Source organism: Tamandua tetradactyla, chromosome 13, assembly GCF_023851605.1.
Source record: "Tamandua tetradactyla isolate mTamTet1 chromosome 13, mTamTet1.pri, whole genome shotgun sequence".
Lineage (NCBI taxonomy): Eukaryota > Metazoa > Chordata > Mammalia > Pilosa > Myrmecophagidae > Tamandua > Tamandua tetradactyla.
Window position 1 is genome coordinate 81,818,865 of NC_135339.1, and position 25,524 is coordinate 81,844,388.

The following is a 25,524-nucleotide window of genomic DNA, read 5'->3' on the forward strand; positions in this document are numbered from 1 at the left end:
AAAGGTGTATCCTGCTGTTGTGGGATGTAGTGTCCTATAAATGTCTGTTAAGTCTAGCTCATTTATAGTAATATTCAGATTCTCTATTTCTTTATTGATCCTCTGTCTAGATGTTCTGTCCCTTGATGAGAGTGGTGAATTTATGTCTCCAACTATTATGGTATATGTGTCTATTTCCCTTTTCAGTGTTTGCAGTGTATTCCTCACGTATTTTAGGGTACTCTGGTTCGGTGCGTAAATATTTATGATTGTTATGTCTTCTTGTTTAATTGTTCCTTTTATTAGTAGATAGTGTCCTTCTTTGTCTCTTTTAATTGTTTTACATTTGAAGTCTAATTTGTTGGATATTAGTCTAGCCACTCCTGCTCTTTTCTGGTTGTTATTTGCATGAAATATCTTTTCCCAACCTTTCACTTTCAACCTATATTTATCTTTGGGTCTAAGATGTTTTTCCTGTAGACAGCATATGGAAGGATCCTGTTTTTTAATCCATTCTGCCAGTCTATGTCTTTTGATTGCGAAATTCAGTCCATTAACATTTAGTGTTATTACTGTTTGGATAGTATTTTCCTCTACCATTTTGCCTTTTGTATTATATATATCATATCTGACTTTCCTTCTTTCTACACTCTTTTCCATACCTCTCTCTTCTGTCTTTTCGTATCTGACTCTAGTGCTCCCTTTAGTATTTCTTGCAGAGTTGGTTTCTTGGTCACAAATTCTCTCAGTGACTTTTTGTCTGAGAATGTTTTAATTTCTCCCTCATTTTTGAAGGACAATTTTGCTGGATATAGGAGTGTTGGTTGGCAGTTTTTCTCTTTTAGTAATTTAAATATATCATCCCACTGTCTTCTAGCTTCCATGGTTTCTGCTGAGAAATCTACACATAGTCTTATTGGGTTTCCCTTGTATGTGATGGATTGTTTTTCTCTTGCTGCTTTCAAGATCCTCTCTTTCTCTTTGACCTCTGACATTCTAACTAGTAAGTGTCTTGGAGAACGCCTATTTGGGTCTAATCTTTTTGGGGTGCGCTGCACTTCTTGGATCTGTAATTTTAGGTCTTTCATAAGAGTTGGGGAATTTTCAGTGATAATTTCTTCCATTAGTTTTTCTCCTCCTTTTCCCTTCTCTTCTCCTTCTGGGACACCCACAACACGTATATTTGTGTGCTTCATATTATCATTCAATTCCCTGAGCCCCTGCTCAAATTTTTCCATTCTTTTCCCTATAGTTTCTGTTTCTTTTTGAAATTCAGATGTTCCATCCTCCAGTTCACTAATTCTAGCCTCTGTCTCTTTAAATCTACCATTGTAGGTTTCCATTGTTTTTTTCATCTCTTCTACTGTGTCTTTCAATCCCATAAGTTCTGTGATTTGTTTTTTCAGACTTTCCATTTCTTCTTTTTGTTGATCCCATGCCTTCTTCATGTCCTCCCTCAATTTATTGATTTGGTTTTTGAAGAGGTTTTCCATTTCTGTTCATATATTCAGAATTAGTTGTCTCAAATCCTGCATCTCATTTCAGCTATTGGTTTGTTCCTTTGACTGGGCCATATCCTCAACTTTCCTGGTGTGATCCGTTATTTTTTGCTGGCGTCTGGGCATTTAATCAGATTTCCCTGAGTGTGGGACCCAGCAGGTTGAAAGACTTTCCTGTGAAGTCTCTGTGCTCTGTTTTTCTTATCCTGCCCAGTATGTGGTGCTTGTCTGTCTGCGGGTCCCACCAGCAAAAGATGTTGTGGCTTCTTTAACTTTGGAAGACTCTCGCTGCTTGGTGTGTGGTGGAGACAGAGGAAAGGTTGTAGGTTGGTTTTAATGGCTTCAAATTGTGAAGTCCTGGATCTGAATTCCTTGAGAGAGGGATTCCACCTGAGTTGCGTTTCACCCCTCCCACGGGGAAGGTTCAGGTGGTAGAGAGCCCTGAAAGCAGCCTGTTTCTGTGTTCGGGGTAGTTGCAACCTGTGTAATCCCAGCGGTGAGCCCAGAGGCAATGAAGCCTCCATAGAAACAGCCGCAGAAGGCTCTGTTTCGCCCCCTTTCCTCTTTTTCAGTTAGCCCAATTGGCGGCTTCCACCTTGATCAGTTTTGCCTGAGCTGAGGGCCTATTTTTAGTAGTCAGAAGTTGTTCATTAATGCCACTATTGGTGTTAGGTTGCGCTCAGTCTCTACTACTGTTGAAGCCTCTTTCCTTTCCCTCTGGGAAGTCGCCTGTGGGGGTGGGTCGCCTGCCGCCGCGGCTTGGGGAACCGCTGTTCCGAGGCTCCCAGCCGGCCTGGGAAGCCGCGTGTGTGGAAGGGGCTGCAGTCGCCGGCTACTGCGGCTTGGGGGACCGCTGTTCTGAGGCTCCCAGCCAGCCCGGGAAGCCACGTGTGTGGAAGGGGCTGCGGTCGCCAGCCACTGCAGCTTGGGGGACCACTGTTCAGAGGTTCGCTGGCCGCCATGGCTTGGGGAACCGCCGATCCATAGTTCCCAGCTGGCCCGGCACGGGAAGTCGCGTGTGGGGGAGGAGTGCTGGCCGCCGCAGCTTGGGGAACCTGGTCCAAAGCTCCCAGCTGGCCCGGGAAGGAGGGAGGGAGGGGCTCCGGCCGCCAGCCACCGCGGCCTGTGGAAGTGCACGCCTCTCGGGGACCTCACTGCAGTGGAGTCTCTTAGCCAGTACAGCCATTCCAGAATGGGGTATGCTGTGTGTTTGGTCTCTGTCATGGCTCCAGGAGCTGTTCTGTACTGTTTTTAGTTCTTTAGTAGTTGTTCTGGAGGAGGAACTAAGACCCGCGCGCCTTACTAAGCTGACATCTTCTCCCTATCTGTCGCTTTCACTTCTTTTATCTAGGGTTTTCTTGCTGAATGAATTTGTTGTCTCTCTGTTCTTTGACATTCTGTTCAGCTTTATCTGGACCTTTAGCTTCAGTTTTGTTTAACAGAGGAGAATTTTTCAGTTCTTGTTTTCTTGTTTCTTGCCCTGCTTGTGTGGTGCCTTCCCCCACACACACACTTAGGAGGGTCTACTTAGATATTATAGACCCCAGCCAGATTTTCCCAGACCAAACTGGCCTCCTATCAGGAGGAAAGAGTCACCTGCGTCGGTTTTCCCTGAGGGTGAGACCCAGCAGTTTGAAAACTTTCCTGTGAAGTCTCTGGACTCTGTTTTTCTTATCCTGCCCTGTGTGTGGCGCTTGTCTGACTGCAGGTCCCACCAGCATAAGATGATGTGGTACCTTTAACTTTGGCAGACTCTCCCTGCTGGGGACGTGGTGGAGACAGGAGAGGTTGTAGGCTGGTTTTAATGGCTTCAAATTACCAAGCCCTGTTGTCTGAATTCCTTGATGGAGGGATTCCACCTGGGTGGGGCTTCACCCTTCCCCTGGGGGAGGCACAGGCTCCAGACAAGCCCCCAAAAGGGCTCACTTCTGCCTATGCCTGGGGCAGTTGCAGCCTGAAAAGTCCTGCCGCTGTATCCAGAGGCAGTTAAGCCTTTGTAGATACATAGCCACAAAAACCTCTGTTTCCTTCTTTTTTTTTTTTCCCCCTTTTTCTGTCATTCCTGCCACCTTGGCGCCAGGGCAAAAATGAGCAACCTCCACTTTGATCAGGTTCACCTAAGCTGGGGGCCTATTTTTAGTATTCAGAATTTGTCAATTAGTTCCACAATTGGCGTTTGATTGTGCCCAGTCCCTGCTGCTGGTAAAGTCCTTTTCTTTCCCCTCTGGGAAGCAGCCTATGGGGGAGGGGCACTGGCCGCCGCAGCTTTGGAAACTCACGGTTCAGAGGGGTGCTCACAGCTGGTCCTACTATTCCAGACTGGGGTACGCTGTGTGTCTGGTCCCTGACGTGGCCCCAGGAGCTGTTCTGTACTGTTTCTGGTTATTTTGTAGTTGTTCTAGAGGACGAACTAAAACGCGCACGTTGTTAAGCCGCCATCTTCGATGCCCAGCTTCTTAAAGTTGTGAGCGTGGCCCTGATCACAAGCCCAGGACACAGGGACTGTCCTTGTCTATTGTCCTGAAGATGAGGACAGTGAGGCTCAGAAGTATAAGTGACATCCATGGGGTCATAACAACCTGTGAGTGGCAGAGCCAGAAATGTGACCCTAAATCCCAGCTCTTCCACCACCTTCCAGCCTGGCCACCTCCAGCACCACCAAACAGTGTACCTGCAGGTGCTGGGCTGCAGTGTACCCGCAGTGCCTGAGCTGGTTCAGGCCCTGGAAGAGCCTTCCCCGACTCCCCACAGGCCATGCTGGCCCAGGTACCATGTCCAGCTGCTGGGTCCAGTGCCCGTCACCCCACTCCTCCTTCCTCACTGACACCCTTCTCTCTCTTCCTCCCTCTAGTCCCCAGTTTTCATCGCCCAAGTTGGCCGAGACCTGGTCTTGCAGACGGAGAAGCTCCTTCAGCGGCCCTGCAAAGAGCTCTTTTCTGCCTGTGCACAGTAAGTGCTCCAGGCTGCCTGGCCTCCCTCCCTGGGCAGCTGCAGCCACAGCCCTGGGCTCCGGGTTGCGGGTCCTCAGTGCCCAAGGGCCCCAGACAAAGCCAACCAAAAGATACTGGAGTGCCCAGTCCAAAGAAAACATCTGCTTCGAAGGGTATTGAAAGCGAGTTACTTTGAGGCCTTTGAAAGAGAGGAATGTGCAAAAGTTTGACCCTGCGGGATGGTGTGGCATTCGCTCCCAGGCCCCGCCCTTTGCAGCACAGATGTTCACTGAGGTCTGTCAAGCACTTGGCACTGTGCTGGATGTTGAGGATACCATGGAGAGCAAGAGCCCAGGCCCAGCTTTCCTCAAGCTTCTAGCGGGAAGGGCACTGATAAGAACTGATGCGTTGTGACCACCGACCTGAGGCCACATCCCATGCTTGGTGAGATCTGACAGTGGTGACGGTCATGTGTGGTGACCCTGGCCCCATTTTCAGGTTTAGCACCCAAGCCTTGGGCGTGCCCCACCTTGCCATGGTACTCACCCCTCCATGGGCCCCAAGAGCCTGGGCTGGAGGGGTTGGCATAGCCAGTCGCCTGAGTAGGAAGGCAAGACTGTGGGGCCAGGAAGACAGTGATGTTGCAGAACAGCAGATAGGAAGCCATACCACAGCCTTGGATGGCATCTCCTCTTCCAAATGGCTCTGCACACTCTGGGACAGACAGGTGGCTCTGGCCATGAGCTCTGAGGCCTGGGGCTCTGAGCTCTGTTTGGAGTCCCTGCCTGGGCTACAGGGTGACATGGCAGCTCTGGGGAGCTGACTTCTGTGCACTGAACCAAGGATTTGCCCAGGACAGATCTAGAGGTGGAGGGAGCCACGTGGATGCCCAGACCTGACATGCAGTAGGCCATGGACAGGACCCACAGCTGCTGGAGTTGTGCATAGAGATGGATTTTGTTGTTCTAGGTTTCAGGTGCCCAGGTGCAGGCCAAAGGATGTGGGGAAAAGCAAGGTTACTTCCCTCTGGGTGGGACCAGCACTGCCTCTTGCCTCCATGCAGGGGCCTGCTCTGTGCACCATGTGGCACCTATTAGGTCATAAGGGTCCTGCTTGCAGAGGCCCTCAGTCCAGAAAGAGAAATTCTATCCTTGGTGGGAGCTCTCTCCTGGGCTGCAGGGTTTTGCTAAAGTGTTCTGTCCTGGGTTCACATCCCCACTGGGCCCACAACTCCCCACACCCGTACCTACTGCACCTAGTTAAATCTCTCTGTCCTCAGCTAGCTGAAGTCCCCCTTTTCAGGGAGCGCTCCCTGACCCTGGCGAGCTGTGTGATCATTTATTTGACATTTATTTCCCCTGTAACACTGTCAGCCCCATGGTCGGTGCTGTAGCCCAGGCCCTAGGATAACATCTGAGACTTGTAGGTACTCAGTGTTTGCAGAATCAACCAGCCAACCTTGGTCAGTCCTCCGTAGAGTGAAGAGGCCTCTGGCCAGACCCCTGGCCTCTGTCTGGAGGCCCCTATTTGTATTTCCAAAGCTTGGAGATTAACCAGTCCCAGAATTAGCCCGAATATATCTCCCCCTGTCTGCTTCAAGATCAGGATTATAAAATGTTTGTCTTTGTGTTCCATCTGAGCTAGATCTGTCCATGACTACCTGAGGGGAGAACCATTCCAGGAATACCTGGACAGCATGTATTTCGACCGCTTTCTCCAGTGGAAGTGGTTAGAAAGGTGAGCACCCCTACCCCGGGCACGAGTGGGTGTGTTTGGGGCACCCGGGAGAGTATAACAGATTTTGCATATGAGAGTATGTGAAAATTGCTCACCTCCCATGAGCTCAGGGTTAGAAAGATTAACCATCCTCTTTCTGTTAAGTTCTTGTATCTTCTTTTAGAAATGTTCCATGCTTACAAAAACCCATAGACATGCATGCATTCATGTGTACACACAGCGTCTGTTTCTTACTTTTTTTGTTCACTTTTTTTTAAGGAATTATTTCTCTACCAGCAGATAAAGATTGGTCTTAATCTTTGAAATAGTTGCACATCAGCTTTTATTTAACCCTATCCTCTACTGATGGGCATTGAGGTTGTTCTCAATTCTTTGGGAATTTTCCCTAAGCAATGAATAGCTTTGTACAAATAACTTTACATATTTTTGCAAGTACATCCATGGAAGTTTCTAGCAGAGAACTTGCTGCGTCAAAAGTACCCGATCTAAATGTTTGAGGGACTGTTAGATTGCCCTCTGAAACAGTTGTCCCAACTTACAGTCCTACCCCATGGCCTGAGTACCTGTTTCCTTGCAGCTTCATCAGCACTGCGCTCAAGTGTTCCTATTTAATAGGTGAGCAGTGGGGTTTCCTTCTTATTTAGCTTCTCATTTCATTTCTAATAGTGGGTGAGACTGAGCATTTTTATATGTTTTCTTTGCTGCTTTGTTCTTCTGAAAGTGCTCTCACATGTGACTTGGGCAGATACTGATGAGGAAGCGCAGCCTTAGAGATATGACTTCCTCACCACCCGGCCACTGGTAGTGTAACCAAGGGTGGAACCTGACCGAGGAACCCCAACCTGGTGTTGTCCTCACCTTATGACAGTGCAGTGTTGGTGACAGAGGGTGATACCTGTGTTTAATGCATGCTGGGTTAAGCTGAGACCTGAGCTCACCCTTTCTGGTGGATGACAGTGGGAGCGTCCTCTTCCTGGTCACTCACAGCCATCTGGGCACAATCTGGTCAGGGAGCAATTTGACCATCTCTACTCCCACGTGCCTGATGAGGGTCCACATCTGTATGGGCCATGTCCCCTGCAGATGGTTCTGAAGCTGTAAGGCAGGAACCCCTACAAATCCCATTTGTAGCCCCTTCCTTGCCTACCTCAGGAAGGGGTTATGCCCTGCTCTGTAGTCCATTGGGCTGGGACCTTGCCCTCCATCCTAACTGGTGGGTATGAAAGGGGTGACCAATTGGTCCACAGGCCACACTGGCCACCTGCTTGTGCACATCATGACCCCAAGAGAGCCAGAGAAGAGGAGGATCTGCCTACCCGTCCTACTTGGGACCCTGGCACTGGGGCTGATTCCTGGCTCTCTCCTCCCAAGGGACCACAGAAAGGATTGCACTCCCTCTCCACACCTCAGTTTCCTTGTCTGTAAAATGGGAATCATAACAATACTTGCCTTGTAGGCTCCTGGGAGGATGAAAGGACATAAGCTTAGCACATGCCTGGAGTAAGGCAAGTACTCAATGAATATCTGCCATTTGGCTCCAGGAGCTAACTGCATCAGCAGCATCCTCACTGATTAATACCAGAAGGAGCAGCAAGTATCAGTCCTGTGCTGTCATGATCACAGGACAATCTGGTGGGAATAATGTTCTCATGCCGCATTCCCCACCAAGAACTCCCACCCTCCACTCTGGAGCCTGGGCTGTGTAACTCACTGTTCCTAAATATGCCCACTTCTCAGGTGGCAATGAGGGGCCAGGACACAGAGGGTGGGCTCTGCAGCCAGCTGCCTCTGCTCGAATTCTGGCCCTGCCCCTTACTAGCCATGACTTTGGGCAACACATTTCATCTCTCGAAGCCTAAGCCTTCCCAGCTACCAAATGGGAACAGGAATATTCCTACCTCCTAAGGCTAGTATGAGGATGAAATGAGTCCCTATGCAAGGTGCTTCCTGTGGTGGGTATTATCATTGGTGCCAGGGAGATCTTTGGCAGGGGTATGGGGAGGCATGTCCTTTATTCCGAGGAATTCCAAAAGTGCTACCTGATCCTTATGCAACAGCTTATAAAAAGTCCTTACAAGTATATGCAGTGTCAATATCTCCATTTTACCAATGATACTGGGGCTCAGAAAGGTTAAGGGGTTTCACAGCTGAGGCCTGGCAAAGCTGGACCCTGAATCCAGTTTCCCTGACTTAAGTTCTTCTCTCTCAGTCCGCCCAATATTCCACTTACAAACAAGTCCTTCAGTTGTAGCTACTGGTTTTCATATTTTCCTTGTCTGTATCAAGCACATGAAATGGAGAAACTGACATTTTCAATCTGTGTACTGACTGCAAAGAAGTAAAAAGTTTGTCCTTTAGGGGGTATTCAGCTTTTGGAGCCAGAAGAGTAGTAATTTGGCCTAGAAGCACCCTCAGTGATGGCACCCCGCCTTCCCCCATAATTTTTGCTAACAAGATCATGGCCTGTTAGTGCTGTACTGTTGAAATATTAAAGGGATTTTTTTCCTTCCCAAGGTTAACCAAGAAATTCCTTAGAAATTGTATTACACTCGTTCCCCCTAGCAGAGGAGTTCTGCGGTAATGTCGAGTGACTGTTTGTGCTCCATGTATCGTAAACTGTTCAACCCAGGACGCCTTCATGTGGTTTCGAGGGCAGCTGTGGGAAACACTTCCCAGGGCCGTGTGGCAGATGCAGGCGCATGGCAGGTCCTCTACATCCCAGCCAGCCCGGCCTGCCGGTGCATAAGAAAGATGCAGGCCAGCGGAGGGTCTGCAGAGGACCAGCTGTTGCTACCATCCCGGACTGGGCAGTTTCCTAAATAAACCTCAGGGGGGAGGTAAATGAGTCAAGTTGTGAGAATTCAGGACAGTCTGGCTAGAGAGTACCCTGGGGTTTCCGAGGCTGTTGGTGGTATTAAGACGTGATTTATAGTGAAATCCAAATCCTTTTCAGGAACAAGTAGCAAGGCTTTCCATGGAAGATTCATTCAAAAGTGGCTGGGAAGGGATTTGTAAAATGGTGTGGCCACTGTGGAAAACAGTATGGCGGTTCCTCAAGATGCTAAACATAGAATCACCACATGGCCCAGCAATTCTACTCTCAGGTATATACCCCCAAGAAATTGAAAACAGGGGCTCAAACAGATACTTGTACCCCAATGTTCATAGTAGCATTATTCACAATAGCCAAATTGTTGAAACAACCCTAGTGTCATGAATAGATGAGTAGAATAAACAAAAATGTGGTAGATACACCCAATGGAATATTATTTGTCTAAAAGAATGATGTTCTGAGACATATTGCAACATGGGTGAACCTTGAAAACATGCTGCGTGAAATAAGCAAAGCAAAGCAAATTTGTCCTTTATAATAAGGACAAATACTGTGTGATTTCACTTATGTCTACAAACAACAAATTTGTAGAGACAGAAAGTAGATTAGGGGTTACCAGGAGATAGGGAGAGGGCAGAAGGGGGAGTTGTGGTTTGGTGGGTATAGAATGTTTATAAATTTTAGAAATTTTTAAAGAAAATTAATTTTTTAAAAAAACAAAAAACAGTGACTGGGGGAACCAGAGTCTTTCTGATGTTTTCCAGGCTTACCCAATTCTTTGGTCCAATCCTGGTCTCCCACCACCCCTGCCCTCATCTTCACTTGGCTGGGATGAGGTATGCTGAAAAAGCATCCTGGAGATCCAAGAACCAATTTTGACATGACTGATGACTTATAGCCAAACAGGCCAGGGATATAAAATTGTAAGCTGAAACATTTCATCCTTCACGGCAACTAGAATGACTTTATTTTTCAACCCCAGGAAGTAGCATCCTTGCCTCATGATCAGAGGTTCTAATTAGATGTTATAAATGGCTTTGGTTAGTTAAAATGGAGAATAGGGCACATGAAGTGATCATTACATTTCATAAATACTGCTGTAGGCAGATAGGAACCTTTGGTGGCCTGGATCTATGGGGAAAGTATAACCAAGGGGTCCTCAGTGGTAGAAGGTTAGGAACCAGTGGTGAAGTTAGCCCAATTAGACTTGAAGTTGAACAGCCTTTGCATCTTAAGTAGGCCTCTTTTTTTTTTTTTTCACATGGGCAAGCACCGGGAATTGAACCCGGGTCCTCTGGCATGGCAGATAAGCATTCTTGCCTGCTGAGCCACCGTGGCCTGCCCTGTAAGGCCTCTTTTTAAGGCAGAAGCAGCATGGTTAGGAGACAAGGGGTCTTCAAGGGCTCTGTGGGCCTGGGGCTATAGGGAGCGCCTGTAGAAAGTGCCCAAAGGACTAACATCCTGTGGGCAGCCCAGATGTGTGGGGAGGGCTGCAGCCTCCTTAGGCCCCTCCAGTGGTACCAAGAGAAACTAGGGGCTCCTGACCCTTCCCCCTTCCCCTGCCCAGGGGACACAGCTTCCCTCTGAGTTTAGCCACATGACTTGCATTTGGGAGAGAGAGAGAGAGGGAACCACACACAGAGTGAAGTTAAGCAACTTCAGGCTCACATTTTCTTCAGGCCTTTAACTCTTCCCCTCCATAGACAAATTACCGCAAATAGGGTGGCTTAAAACAACAGAAATTTATTGTTTCTAAATTCTGGAAGCTGGAAATCTGAAACCAAGGTGTTGGCAGGACCATGCTCCCTCTGAAACCTATAGTGGGGAGTCCTTCCCTGCATCTTCTAGCTTCTGGTAGCTATCCTTGGCTTGTAGCTGCATCACCCTAACCTCTGCTTCCATCTTCATATGGCCTTCTCCCCTGTCTCTCCTCTTCGAGTCCAGGATGGCCTCATCTTAACTTGATTGCATCTGCAAAGACCGTGTTTCCAAATAGGGTCACGTTCACAGGAACTGGGGCCAAGGACTTCAGCATGTCTTTGGAGAGTGGATATACTTCAACCCATCATGCCCTCTGAGCACGTGGGTATGCCACATCTCCCAGCCTATGGGGGGCTGAGAAGTTGATGCTGGGAGACGAACACCCAGCCCTAGAGTAAGGTCTTCAAGGTTCACTGAAGACCAGCACTAGCAGCAGTGATTTCTGGCAGTCCAGGGGACAGTTTGCAGGTTATGGACTCATTTCTCCCACTGGCTACTCCCACTGGAGCAGCTGTGTTTTTCTTAAGGATTTTGGCTCTTAACATTAAGACCCATGTTGGATTTTTCCCTTTGTTACAGGCAACCGGTGACCAAAAACACTTTCAGGCAGTATCGAGTGCTAGGAAAGGGGGGCTTCGGAGAGGTGAGTAAATATCACATTTTTCAACAGAAAGTTCTTATAATCGAGTTACCATCACTGTTCCTTCTGGAGAGGCCCAAGGTGGTCTGCTAAGTAGGCTTCTCCAGCTGTCACAGGCATCCTGGGTGTTTCCAGGTAATTTGGGTATGTGGAGGCCTGGTGGTGATGAGGGTGAAGGTCAGAGGCCTTGGGAACATTAGATTAGTGTCTAAGGTGGGGAAAGAAGGGTGTGTCACAGCCCTCAGCTGCCTGGGGCTATGGGGCAGGTGAGATGGAGGAGCTGTCAGGAGCCAACCTCAGGAGTGCCTCAAGTCTGGAGGGAGACGTGTTCAGGGAGGGAGAGGTGAAGGCAGGAGGGGGGCCTATCGGCCTTGGCCACTTACTTAATGTGCCCTGCTAACCCCCGCTAGGCAGAGAAGAGACAGCAAGGGGCATGGAACCATCTTGGGAGGGCCCAGGGCAGCAGTGGATCCAAGGCCAGATGCCACTGGGCCCTGTGGGCTGGGAGTATCCCCAAAACTGGGTTCAGCTGGCCTTGGCCCCATCACCCCAGAGATCCTGTGTCTTAGCTTAGAGACACGGGCTAGAACTTAGAGAAGCTCTAGGCAGGCCTCCATTGTGTCCCCATGAGCTTGATTCTTTTCTTGCCCCTCAGGTCTGTGCCTGCCAGGTTCGGGCCACTGGAAAAATGTATGCCTGCAAGCGCTTGGAGAAGAAGAGGATTAAAAAGAGGAAAGGGGAATCGATGGCACTCAATGAGAAGCAGATCCTGGAGAAGGTCAACAGTCAGTTTGTGGTGAGTGCTCAGGACCCAGTGGCAGACCCACTCTTCTGGAGACTGGGACTTTCCTTCCCTTGGAAAGGGGTGGTCCGACAGTGTGGCGGGCCCCCATGCCTCAGGAAAGTGCAATGCCAGTGAGAGGAGGAAGCTACAGAAAGGCAGCCCCATGTTCCCTCCACAGAAGGCACCTCATGTTCAATTTGGGTTGACTTTGTCCTGTCACCAGAGCTGGCCAGTGACTGACTCCCCACTGTGTGAGTGCATGGCTTCTCCTCTCCAGGACCATCTTGTGAGTGCCCCAATGGACAAAACAAGTCTACTCTGGGCCTGGCCCAGGAGCTTTGCTTTCCACAGACCCCTCTAAACTGGTTTCATCATGGAGGGTTCCTGAGTGTCAGTGTCCTAGAGAGGCACCATTTTGCTTATCTACTTTGTGTTACTCAGTCTAGGCTGGGCTCTGTTCAGTCCAACAAAAATTTATCTCTCCCTCACCTCATGCTCAGCCAGATTGGGCCACCCTCCTCCATCTTATAGCTACCCCATCTGGAATCTTGAAAGTGAGTGCTGGAGGGTTTTCACTGCCTCAGCTGGAGGGACACTCGTTGCTTCTTCCCATGGTCCGCTGCTGAACTGGTCCTGGCCAGCGGCAAGCTAACTGCAAGGAGGCTGGGGAGTGAGTAGGGGTATGTGAATATTTGGTCAACTCCAAATGTCTCTATCACATATTATTATAAAAAGTGATGTATGCATAAGGTAAAAATCCAAATATCACAGAGGGTTTAAGATAAAAAGAAAAGCCTCCCACCTTAAGTAATCATTCTAGGCATATTTTATTCATGTATAAGCTTTATTACTTTTAATCACTGTATATTGCAGTGTTTGCCCCCCTGCCCCTGCTATATTGCAGATCTTTATCCATATCTGGATATATAGAGCTACTTTTTTTTAAAGCTGTATATCATTCCCCTGAAGAGGTAAACGAAGGTTTATGTGACGAGTCCCCATGGACTGTTTTCAGGCCATTACAAACAACAGTGTGCTATCTAACCTTCCCCACTCCTTTGACATAGTTCTGAGTCCATCTGTAGGAATTGCTGTGTCAGAGGGTGTGTGCATTTTCCACTTGGTAGTTATTACCAAATGGCTCTCCATAAAGGTTGCCCCAATTTATACTCCCACCAGCTGTGCATAAGTGCAGAGAGGCACTTTCAACCTAGCTCTTTGGCCACTCTCCAGGGAGGGGCTAGTTTTTAAAGTGAAACTCAGAGGGGACAGAAGCTGCCATCTCTGGGTCTCCTTCCAGCTGAGCCCTAAGCTCCCAGCCCCATCCAGGGTAGAGGGGTGGGCTGTGCAACAGCACTACACAGGAGGAGGTGGGCAAGGCCAACACCAGTCATCACCACCTTTGAGCCCTGGAACTTCCCTTGTCTCAATGCTACCCATAAAGCCCTTGCCACTGAAGGCAATGGTTGCTCTTGGTGGGGAATGAGTGTCCTTCTGGTGAGGAGTGGGGGTTCCTGCTCAGGGAGAGGACCATGTGCCTCATAATTCAGGGCAGTGCACCTTTAAGAGCCCTCATGACAGTCCACCCGCTGTCCCCAGCAGGGAGGTTCCCCATGGTGACACCTCCTGGAACCTTTCTCAGTGATCACCTGGGCAGGTGTGGGAAGAGTTGGGGCACGCTACAGCAGTTGGCGACTGAAGCACAAATCCCATGAGTGCGCTCAGCCTTTGGCTGCCACTTTGGCTTCTTTCCTCAGAAATAATCATTGTCTATCCTATGCTTACATCCAAGTTTCATGGCCCAGCCTGTCCCCAGGATCCATGGTAACCAGATTCCATCTGTCAGACTCCTTAAAAGGAAGTAGGGTAGTGTAATTCACCTCCACCCCAGCACTGCCCACCTCTCCCATCACCCTATGACTTTAATGCATGATGCCTTGAGGGCCTAGACATCATGGAACCCACTGGAAATGGACTAGATAACCTAGCCACTGTTGGTATCCCCTTGACAGGTGGACCAGATCTGTCTTCTGGGCAAGAAGAAAAAGCCTTGACAGTGCCCCAGTGGCTGCCTCCCTGGCCCACTCCCACTGAGCCCCACCAGCCTGGAGGGCATATGGACCCTGCTTTTCTTGACCAGCCAACAAGGGAACATTCAGTTTTAACCAACTTATGCAGGCACAGACTTGTTGAATTTTATTTTTAATTATGAAGTGTATGTACAGAAAGTAATAAATTTCAGACTACATTTTGACAATTAATTATAGAACAGATTTCAGAGTTTGGTATGGGTTACGTTTCCACAATTTTAGGTTTTTCCTTCTAGCTGCTCCAAGACATTCAAGACTAAAAGAAATATTGATTGATTCAGCAGTCACACTCATTTGTTAAATCCTATTTTCTCTTTTATAACTCCTCCTCCTTTGCTCTTTCTTCCAATCTTTAGGGGTATTTGGGCTATGCCCATTCTTACTATTTCATGTTGGCCAGGACTGTCAATAAAATATGGGATGGAAGGATGGAACTAGTTGATGTTTTGGAGAGGCTGGCCCCTCTGGGTTTCAGGACTTTTCTGGCCTAGGAATCTATCTGGAGGTTGAAGGTTTCTGCAAAAGTATCTTAGTGCCTGGAGCCTTTATAGAATCTCAGATAGAACCCTAAGGGTTCTTTAGGATTGGTAGAAATGGTTTTGGTCGGGGTTTGGCAAACCATGGTAAATAGCAATATGTAACTGAAGCTTACATAAGAGTAGCCCCCAGAATAGCCTCTCAACTCTATATGAACTCTCTTAGCCACTAATATCTTATTTTGTTACAATTCTTTTACCCCATTTAGTCAGGTTGGCACTGTCAATCCCACAGTGCCAGGGCCAGACTCATCCCTGAGAGTCATACCCCACGTTGCCAGGGAGACTTTCACCCCTGGGTGTAATGTCCCATGTAGGGGGTAGGGCAGTGATTTTACTTGTAGACTTGTGCTTAGAGAGAGAGAGGCCACATTTGAATAACAAAAGAGGTCCTCTGGAAGTAACTCTTAGGCATAACTATAGGGAGACTTAGCTTCTCTGCTACACAGATAAGCTTCAGGAGAGCAGGCCTCAAGATCAAGGCCTTGGCCTATTGACTTGGGAGTTCCTAACATTTGAGACAATATCAGGGGCTGGTGGTAAAGCTTAATAGTTCCGTATTTTTTCTCATGTCCCACAAGGGACTTCACTGATACTTTTTTTATTATCAGCTCAACATACTCTGGGATGTATCTGGACATTACATTAAGCTATACAGAATCACAAGCCCTCATTCCCATTCTGGCCTCCATGTGTTTGGGTTGTTTAAATGTTCTGTCCTGACAGGTTGAGTTAGTTTATGATGCACATGCTTTTGTAGAATAACTAAAAGGTCAGGGTTCCAGCCTGCCACCCCACCTTGTCTCCTCACCCTGGAACTACTGGATTGGAAGGAGCTGGGCATGAGTCCTCCTTCATCAGACAAGAGGGGCAGGAGGCAGGGGTAGCGTGAGTTCAGCTAATACCAGGGCAATGGTGTGAAGCTGCTGCAGTGACCCCGCTCCCCAACCCCAGCTTTAAAAATCCCGAGGAGGCAAAGAGGCAGTGAGTGCCAGCTCCCTTAACCTCACCTGGACCTTGCCCTCGCACCCAGGTCAACCTGGCCTATGCCTATGAGACTAAGGATGCACTGTGCTTGGTACTGACCATCATGAACGGAGGTGACCTGAAGTTCCACATCTACAACATGGGCAACCCCGGCTTTGAGGAGGAGCGGGCCCTGTTTTATGCGGCAGAGATTCTGTGTGGCTTGGAAGACCTCCACCGAGAGAACACTGTCTACAGGTGAGCAGCTTGCTTCTGGGTTCTCCCATCTGGTTCTGAGTGGAGGGCCATCCTCTTCTTCATCCCTTCAACGGGTGATTGTCTTTGTCTGGGAATCAGACCTGGCCATTGCCCTCATAGGTAAAGGTGTGTGAGTTGCACTGACTCCCACCTTGTGAAGACAGGGTTCTCTGGGCTTGAGAAGCCAGGTGGGCCACTCGCCAGCCAGTGCTCTCTGACCTCCAAAGTTTGGGGAAGCCGTGCGTGTGAAATGATGTCCCCAAACTGAGTGGTTTTCAAAGTTGGTTAAACTTTGTACCGCCTGGCCCTCTACCCTGGCACCCAGAAGTTCCCTGCATCTGGTGGCCGGGCTCTGGAATCAGTCTCAGGAAAACTTGAGTGAGGTTACAAGCTGGCCTCTGGGTGGAACTCCAGCCACCTTACCCCAGCGTCAGCCTGCTCTGGTGCCTTCACCACCTCTCCCCACTTGTCTCAATACCACAGGAGGCTGGACTTCAAAGGACCAGGTATCCAAGTTCTGTAAACAGTGGTCTTCAAACTTTCACAGCCTTCCTTACAGCGTTCTGAAAAACCATATGTGCCCTTGCTCATCTTAAGTAGATACCTGGAATATTTCATCAAATGTTTAGTGGTGAATACTGATATTTTGGAATTGGACAGCTAAATCACACTATAGCAAATTGATTCCCACCATCATTTATCAAAAAAAAAAAATGCATGAATGAGCTTTTCTTTAATGGTGAGGAATTTTCTGTCATTTTTTTCTCCACTCCTCCCTCATAATATAAGTTCACCTGTAAATCTTCCACTCATCATCATACTTTTTTTTATTTTTTTATTTTTTTATTTTTTACATGGGCAGGCACCGGGAATCGAACCCGGGTCCTCAGGCATGGCAGGCAAGCACTCTTACCTGCTGAGCCACCATGGCCTGCCCCATCATACTTTTTTGAAACAAAAATATGTATATGTGTAGGATTTTCCATCTTTTTCTTTGGCTATGCTCTAAATATTAAAATAATTTCTTTTGTTAAGTTGCCAGTGTGACTATCATTAGTAGATCCTATTTCTAATTGCTTCTTTGGGGGTTTCTTGGTTTTATGGAGCTGCTGTAAACAAGTCCTGCAAACGGAGTGGCCTAGAAAAGCAGAAAGTTATTGTCTCACAGTTCTGCAGGCTTGAAGTGTCGGCAGAGGCATGGTCCCTCTGAGGTCTTAGGGAAGAATCTGTTGCAAACCTCTCTCCTGCCTTCTGGCCAGTGGCTTGTTGGGAATCCATGCACTTCCCTGCCTCAGTTGTCAGTATATTCTCCCCTCTATGTCCAAATTTCCTCTTCTCATCATGGTTCCAACCCACTCCAAAACAACCTCATTTCCACTTGCCTGATTCCATCAGTAACAACCCTGAGCTCCCAAATAAGGTCACCTTCTGAGATCCTGGGAATTAGAACTTCAGCGTATCTTTTTGGGGACCCAATTCAACCTATAACAGGGGCCCTGGGGGTTCACACCCTGGATCAGGGTACAACAGTAACAATCAGGAGGTGGGAGAGGGGCCCTGCTTGTCTTCTGTAAGTTGGGAGAAGAGTTTTGAGAAAGGGCAGGTTGGAGGGGGATCCCGTATGGTGCCAGCACAGAGCATGGCGAGCTGCCAGCACTACCCCCAGGTCAGTGGACTCTGCTACAGAGCTCTTGGCAGAGATGATCTTGGGAGCCCAAGAAGGTTTTGGAAATAAGAAAGAACAGTCTTGATGACATGCCCTTTTCTTCCTACACTGTCTTCCCATTTATGGTTTTGTTTTGTTTTCATTCGAATGGAAAAGAGAGTCAGGAAAATTTCCCTGAGGGTTGAATAAAGAATCCTCTAATTGATTGCCTTTTATTTAAAATTAAAAATGAAAACAAATGCACTCCAAATTCCAAATCCTCTTCTAGGGAGGGAGAGATCCACAGTGTGCTTCTTCCCTGGTCCTGACCGCTTGCTGTGACCTCTCCGTGGATTGTGTTGTGGCCAGTGCCCACCAGTGAGCTGTCACTCCACCCGGCTGGCCACAAGTTTATTGCAAAGATAGCTCTTGCCTTTATTTGGAATTGTTAATACATCAAAAGAATTTAATTTAAATAACAAAAGTATTTTAAAATAAGTAACAGGCAAATCCAATGATCATTTTTTGAGTCTGTCCCATTGGATGTGGGTACATTAACCACTCCCTACAAGGACAGCTGCCATCAGTTAAATAAACAAAGCCATTTCGTTGAGAACTGGCCTCTCGATCTACATGGCATGTACTCATTTGCCCAGTGGTTTAGCTGAGTTGCACATGCTATCCTATCGGCTATTCTTTCACTCACAGAGAAAACCTTTTATAAGTAAAGCTATAGACTTTTGCTGCTCCTCCCCTCATGGTGAGAACGGAGAGGTTCCCTTTCTTGTGAGCACCATTGTGTCATCAAAGAGAGGGGATCTTACGGACAGAATGAGCCAGTCCACTCCTACTGCCATGCTTTCTCTCAGTCTTTAGCTGGAGTTGCAGGATGTGCAACCCCTCCCAAAGGTCTCCCTTCTGGGGACAACCATCCTCTCCCCCTATCATGCTCAGCTCCCACTTCTACAGCTGGAGTTTTGATCTCAGTAACTTCTCTTTCTTCATTGTTGTACTCTGGTCTGCCTTCAGTCCATCCCAGGCATCCCGAAGCCTCAGGGTCTTCCCAGTCCTACAGAAACTGCTTCTAAAAGTTTCCTTAGCCCTGGAGGTCGTCAGCGTGTGAACAGGTGCCAGGACTGGCCTTTTCCTAACCTCCTCCTCAGTTATTCTCCAGTATCAGGAAGAGGCCTTTGGCAAACAGCAATATTTGCTTATTGAATTACTGGACCAGGAAATATTATTCTTGACCTAGAGATAGACCAGATGGCCTGAGCCAAGGGTTGGGAAGAAAACACCTGTGGCCACTCAGGTCAGGTTGGCCCAAGATGGTCAACCCAGAGGCCACATGCCCTTATTACCCAGAATGCCCAAACTGAGATGCTTATTGTCATTTTCTTTTAGAGATCTGAAGCCTGAAAACATCCTGTTAGATGATTACGGTAAGTCAGGGAGCAGCTTGGAGCGGGGGTCTTTTGCCTTCTCTGTAGCTGAGGCAAGCATCCTAGTCCCTACAGCACAAAGAGCCTCCAGAGACTAGTAGAGCCTGTAGAAGGAGATTGCTGTAGCTTGGGACTATGGTAGGGTGCTGGGCAAGTAGGGGTGAGAGGGCCTCACACTCTCTCCTCAATCATGGGCAACTGTAGAAGGCAGGAGGCAGGCAGTATGGCCAAGAGAGAGAAGACTCAATGAGGAGTCTAGAATTTCAGAGGTCTTAGGCAAGTTGTGTAACTTTCAAGCACCTTCTCTGTACCTCGTCTTCTTTGTTTATGAAGTGGAAACCATGAGCCGTGCCTGCTTCAAAGCAGGAGGGTGGTGGTGAGTCTCCTGGGAGACAGCTCCAGGGAAAATGGCTTTGTAGGCTGTATCCATGCATTCTGCATCAGTGTCCATGCATTAGCATTGCTGTGGTCTACTGAGCAGGTGCAGGTGCTCTAACTGCAGCCACATAACCCCACTACCCAGGTGGAGGAAGCTGGGAGAGGAGATGGGGCCTTGGCGCCTAGAGAAGAGATTTGAGAGTGGAAGGAGCAGGCCCAGGGTCTGCTTGGGGTTCTTATTCCCCACTGGTCTCAGCCCATGCCCACCACTGCTGTCCGACATGCTCATCTTGTACTCTCCTGCCCTGTCCAGGGAGCCACTGAGCCTGGGATCCACACAGCTGTGGCCAGGCAGGGAACCCTAGTGTCTAGAATAGTGGGCTCCCGGTGGACTCAACTATGACTGTGACCCCACCTTGGTGGGCATCTGGGCAAGACAAGGCCTGAGCACAGCTCTCAGCACTGTGGTCTCAGGCTCTGGGGGTCCACCTGCACTGTGAGCTCTGACTGCCTTCCCCCAGCCTCACCAGGCCAAGACAGTCTCCCTTCTGGTTTCTCTGAAAGGCAAAACAAGCACCCTCCAAAGACCTGCAAGGCAGGGCAGGGGGTTGCTTCCCAAATGGTTTTATAATTTTTTCCCCTTAGAAGCAAATGTTGCAAAATGTCAGGAGAATCTCACATTTTTCCCATGAAGCAATCCCAGAATCAGGCCAGGGCTTTTAAACTTCATGACCTCAACCTTCCAAAAGCCCAATGAAGGCGTTTTATGAGGCATCAGCTGTTTTCTGGATCTTTGTCTTACACCTGAAAAGTAAGCATTGACCTACATCCTCGGACACCTGGACTAATCCCCAAGCAGCAGGTTAGGCTCTCCATCAAGCAAATGAAAACACGGAGGGAGACCTCAGGTGCCTTGCCCAGGTTACATTCCAAGTCTGTGACACTGCCAAGCATGTGCCAAGCGTTCCCAGGGTGTGCCAGGGGTTCTGCTGACCTCCTTCTCCTTCTTCAGGCCACATTCGGATCTCAGACCTGGGCTTGGCCGTGAAGATCCCTGAGGGGGATTTGATCCGTGGCCGGGTGGGCACCGTCGGCTATATGGGTAAGCACAGGTGGAATCCCTGCACTCGATCGCATGCTGAACCCCGCCAGCATCTCAAACATGGGTCATTTGTGAGGGTCAGGGGCCAGAGACGGGCACATGGCTGGTTCCCTGAAGGGAGAGCCCTGAAGCAGCTGTCTGAATGGGCTGGTGGGCATTCCTTTTGGGGGACCCCTGAGAGGAGGTGGGTCACTAAAAATGGGCCCCAAAAGGAAAAGAGCACCAATTGTACCTCTGAGTACAGACCACCCTGAGTTCCCTGCCTACTCCCTCCCCAGCCTACCTGAGACCATTGTCCTGGGGGCTGCTGGGAAGAAACAGAGCTGAAGTCCTCCCCCACATTGGGGGTGTACCCCCAACACCCACTCACTTTCACACAAAGGGACCCCATGTGGTTACCCTCTGGCCAAACTTGTGCTGACAGCAGATGCACGGGGTCTGTCCACTTAGCACAGGGTACTAAGGTTTTAAGGTTTCAGGATTTATGACATTTGGCTACTTGTGGGTTGTGTTTTATTTATCTGTGAGTGTGTGTGTACTTGATGAATGCTGATAAATAGATATATATAGAGAGAAGAAGGCAGATAGATGGTGATGAGGAGAGAAAGAGAGCTGATGGATGGATGGATGGATGGATCTGTTAGTGTGCCTGCATGTGCATGCCATGTGTCTGCATCTGTTTTTTTTTTGTACACATGTGGCCTGCATCTGTCTGCAGACCCTCAGTTATGTATATACACACATTTTTTTTTCATTGAAACAAATATGCATAGTGCTCCTGTGCTGGGGACATGGTGGCAAGTAAGGCAGCTCATGCTCCAGTGGGAGAGACCCGAGAACAGGCTGCTGCTGCCTACTGCAGTCAAGGTTCTGAAGCCAAAGTCCCGGGGTTAGCTGGGGCAGAGCATCCCAGCCACCAGCAGCCAGACCTTCCGTAAGCGGCAGCTTCGTTCTTGGGTGCAGGATGCCCCGGGCCCTCTTGGCACAAGGAGCCGCCAGGCCCAGCTGGCTCGGTCCTCTCACTCCTCGCCTCTGCCCCCAGCTCCCGAGGTCCTGAATAACCAGAGATACGGCCTGAGCCCAGACTATTGGGGTCTGGGCTGCCTCATCTACGAGATGATCGAGGGCCAGTCGCCCTTTCGCGGGCGCAAGGAGAAGGTGCAGCGGGAGGAGGTGGACCGCCGGGTCCTGGACACCGAGGAGGTGTACTCCCACAAGTTCTCTGAAGAGGCCAAGTCCATCTGCAAAATGGTGAGTTCCCAGGAGCCAGACACTCCCTTGGCTGAGTCTCTGGCAAGAGGTTCCCCTCCCCGACCCCAGCCAGGAAGAGCAAACAAGCTAAAGGGGACAGGGTGTGAATGCTGCAGCCACCCTGCCAGGAAGCCAGTGCTTACTGCAGACTGGGGAAGTCCACGGAGGCATCCACCCAGAAGAAGGCAATGAGGGCGTTGGGTGGGGAGGGAAACTAAGGCAGACAGTGTGAGGTACCCTCACATCCAGGCTCCATTGGGGGAAGTCAGCAGCTCATCCCAAAGATACAAGGGGCCTTGGGGCAGACCCCTGCCCTTGACCTTGGGCCTCCTGCTCTCTCCATCTCTAGATCTCAGAAGGCCATGGGCTGCAGGTAACCATGGTGATATTTTCACAGTCTTTGAACATCTTATAACAGTTTTCCATTTACTCCCTGGCATGCTGGTCCCTGCTGCCAGCCGAGTTCTGGCTGACAGTCTCTGTGGACAGTGAGATCTGACCCAATTATGGACCGGGCACTCAGGGGATAACCACAGTTAGGCTGGGTGGACAGGGCCATATTTGGGGTTTGGGGAAGCCAGACAGAGGAAGGAATTATCAGAGCCATTGAAAGTGTTGAATATGGGAGTAGCGTCCACTCCTGGACTGGCCTTTGGGCTCTTCCTCTGGAATGTAGGGCCAGTAACTAGGTAGGGACATAGCTACTTCCTGCTCCTGCCTAGATCTTAGGCTCCAGGTCCCTTCCTACCCTACCCTCCACCACCAGCTGTCCTTCTCCCTCTGGTACTGGGCACAGCCGGGCAGGCATCCCCCACTGCAGCAGCTGCCCTCTGACACACATGGAGAGGGCTGAGCACCCAGCCTGGAGTGTGCATACGCAGGCTTCCTCTCCCTCCAAGGACACTGCACTTGGAGCAGTAAGACCTCAGGGTGGGTCCTTACTTCCTGTGTGAGTCTGCAGAGGCCTTAGGGCGGGATTCACCATGCACCTTAACACCAAGGATGGAGTTTAGAGAAGTGGCAGATCCCTGGGGAGTGGATCATAAATGGCAAAGCTTCCACTTCCAGAAGCCTAAGGCTGCACTGCTAGGGGCCCAGGAACCACCTGGCTTTAGCTCCCCCCATCCCAGGAGGCCCCTCTCCTACAGCTGCCACTCTGTGCTTGGCCATTTCCTTTACCTGCTTCATTTTCATGTTATAAGGCTATGATAGGAAGGATTTGGGGCTAGATTTGACCACTTCCAAAAGAAAGAGGGCCATAAATATGTCATTTCAATGTGTGAGAGACACTGGAGGAACGGGCATCCCACATGTATACACATACCCCACCCACAGAGCCTTTGGCCAGCCTTGCGACTAGGCACTAGCCTTCAAGCCCAGAGCCTCAGAAATCAAGGTAGGCCTGGCCGCCAGAGGGAACAGGAGAAGGATACAGCCAAGGTCAGGTAATGGGAATGGAAATGTAGGGTCCTGGGGACTTCTGAAAACCAGGGGTCAAGCAAGTCCTTGGTTAGGTTGTGGGGAGGTGTCCCTTGTGGCTGCATTAGACAAACGATGGCAGGGGTTGGGGTGAAGAATCACACAGCCATGACTGTCATCACCAAGTGTCTCCAGGGCAGGGTTCAGAAATTGAGAGAAGCAGTTCTTGAGAGCCCCCAACAAGCACATGGGATGTTTGGGAGGCTGGGAGGGTGGCCCAGCCACACCCTTTGGCGCCTCCCCTTGGGGCTAAGAGCTCCTGCTGCAGCCACCCCGGGAGACTGGTGACCCTCTGCTGCTCCCTGGCGGCCATGGAGGGTAAGGCAGTGGCCGAGTCTTAACGCTCTGAATGGACCTGGGCCCACGGTTCCCACCTGTCAGACCCATGTCCCCACCCCCTGCCATCTTTCCAGTGGAAGCTCTTTGTGCCTGAACGGGAGGCCTCTGGCCTTGCTCTGTCTTCTTTTACAAACAACCCTGGGTCGTGGTCCTCTTCTGGTCCAGCGGCCGGGCTTGCCTGCACCCTCCCCTCCTCAGGCACTAGCTCAGGACAGACGCTTTAGAAAAAGGAGGAGCAGAACCCACGGGGCTGTCTCTCAGCCTCTGGGCTGATTAGGGGGCAGACAGGCACCCTGGCTCCGCTTGAGAAGGCAGCTCCTCTTACAGCAAGGAAGCCCCAGATCCTGTCCCCAGATCCTGTCCCTGGGTTCACTTCGGCAGCCACTGGCCCCTCTCCCCTGCCCCAGGGTTCAGAAATCCACACGAGTCACCCAGCTCCCCAGCCCAGGTCTGGGCCCATTCCCTCGGCTCCCGCCTGCCTTAAGTGCTTGCTGAGTCCCTCCACTGGGCTCTCCCTCGCCCGCCCTCCTGCACCCCCACCCCGGCTCCCTCCTTGCCTTTGGACTCTCTCAGCCCCACCATCCTTCCAGCCCATTCCTAGTCCCTGCTCCTCCAGGAAGTCCCCTCCCCAGCCCAGCTCACACCATACCTCCCTCTGCCTGGCGTGGGTGCCATGTGTCTCCTTACCCGACACCATGGATACTCGCGGGCAGGGCATCAGGGGTGTGTTCTCAGCCAGCACAGTGTTTTAAAAAGAGAATGGTGGGTTAACTGCCAACACCTGAAGACTCAGAGATTTCACACAAAACCCCAAATTCTCTGGCATCTCGTGAGAAAAGGAGCAGATGTGTAGCCTGCCCTCCCCACCCCCCTCGGATCCCTTTTCTTCACCCTCATTCGTGTGACCTTCTGGCCAGCCCCTGTAGGCTGCTGCAGCTGCAGCCCTGGGTCAGCCCTGCAGGAGGCACCTAGCCTCTTTGGCATTTCCGGGAATGGGGAGGGCCCTGCCCAACAGAGTCCAATTCCTTAAACCTTTGTTTAAACCTGGAGAAGGAGACTGAGGTGTGGGCCCCGAATCCCATGCCACCAGCCCACTAGGCAAACATGGGTGGTCAGGGAACCAAAGAGTGGCATCATGAGGGTGAATGCACAGCCTAGTCCTTCAAAGATGTGAGCTGGGGCTGCCCCTCTACCTTTGATTCCTTTGGGAGGGTGTGAGGGAGGGGAGGTGTCCTTTGAGTAGGAACAGCTTGGATGTAACCTGCACTGGCTCCTGTAAACCTCCTCCCCAGAGGCCCCCCTGGGAGGGGTAACAGAAGCATTTAGGTCATCTGGGGCATCTTCTCATTTTTGTAGTGACCCAAGTGTCTCTGGCCTGGGGCAGGCTGACTCCCACCTCCTCCAGGGACCTGGTCATAGTTTGCCATACCTAGAAGACCCCCGTCTGGTCACAAGATTAGGACAAAAGTTCCCCAAAGGGCATGCTCCAAAGCCTTCTGCTGCCCACAGCGGGAAGCCCAGTCGCCTCCTTACTACTCCCAGAAGGTGGTTTTGCTGGGCCCGACGCCTCTCCAGCCTCGTCTCACACACCTTCCCCGTCTTCCCTCTGCTCAGCCACAGTGGCCTCTTCCTCCACAGGGCCTCTGCATATGCTGGTCCTTCTGCTGGAAATCCTTTCCACTCCTACTTCAGACCTCCATTCAGTTACCACCTCCTCCAGGGAGCCTTTCTGGACCTGCCTATCACATCACCCCTTTTTCCATTCCTACCCCCTCTTTCCTGGATCTGTCAAGAAGATGATTTGACAGAGGACTCTGAGGGTTGCCTTGCCAGACCCTGAGCTCCAGGAGGCCAGCCTGTCCCCTCTACTCATCAGTA

General features: G+C 50.0%; 1 protein-coding gene across 6 annotated transcripts in view; it reads left to right on the forward strand.

Moving 5' to 3' along the window:
- The window catches only part of GRK5 (G protein-coupled receptor kinase 5), a 250,757-nt gene that overhangs the window by 212,705 nt on the left and 12,528 nt on the right, over positions 1 to 25,524 (forward strand). For 4 of the 6 annotated variants that reach the window (XM_077126187.1, XM_077126188.1, XM_077126186.1 and 1 more), the window contains 8 exons: positions 4,330 to 4,427; positions 6,053 to 6,145; positions 11,319 to 11,382; positions 12,035 to 12,175; positions 15,823 to 16,013; positions 19,060 to 19,097; positions 20,488 to 20,577; positions 21,620 to 21,828. In XM_077126187.1, the coding sequence (XP_076982302.1) occupies positions 4,330 to 4,427; positions 6,053 to 6,145; positions 11,319 to 11,382; positions 12,035 to 12,175; positions 15,823 to 16,013; positions 19,060 to 19,097; positions 20,488 to 20,577; positions 21,620 to 21,828 (924 nt within the window). The other 2 variants (XM_077126191.1, XM_077126190.1) reach the window with 2 other exon arrangements.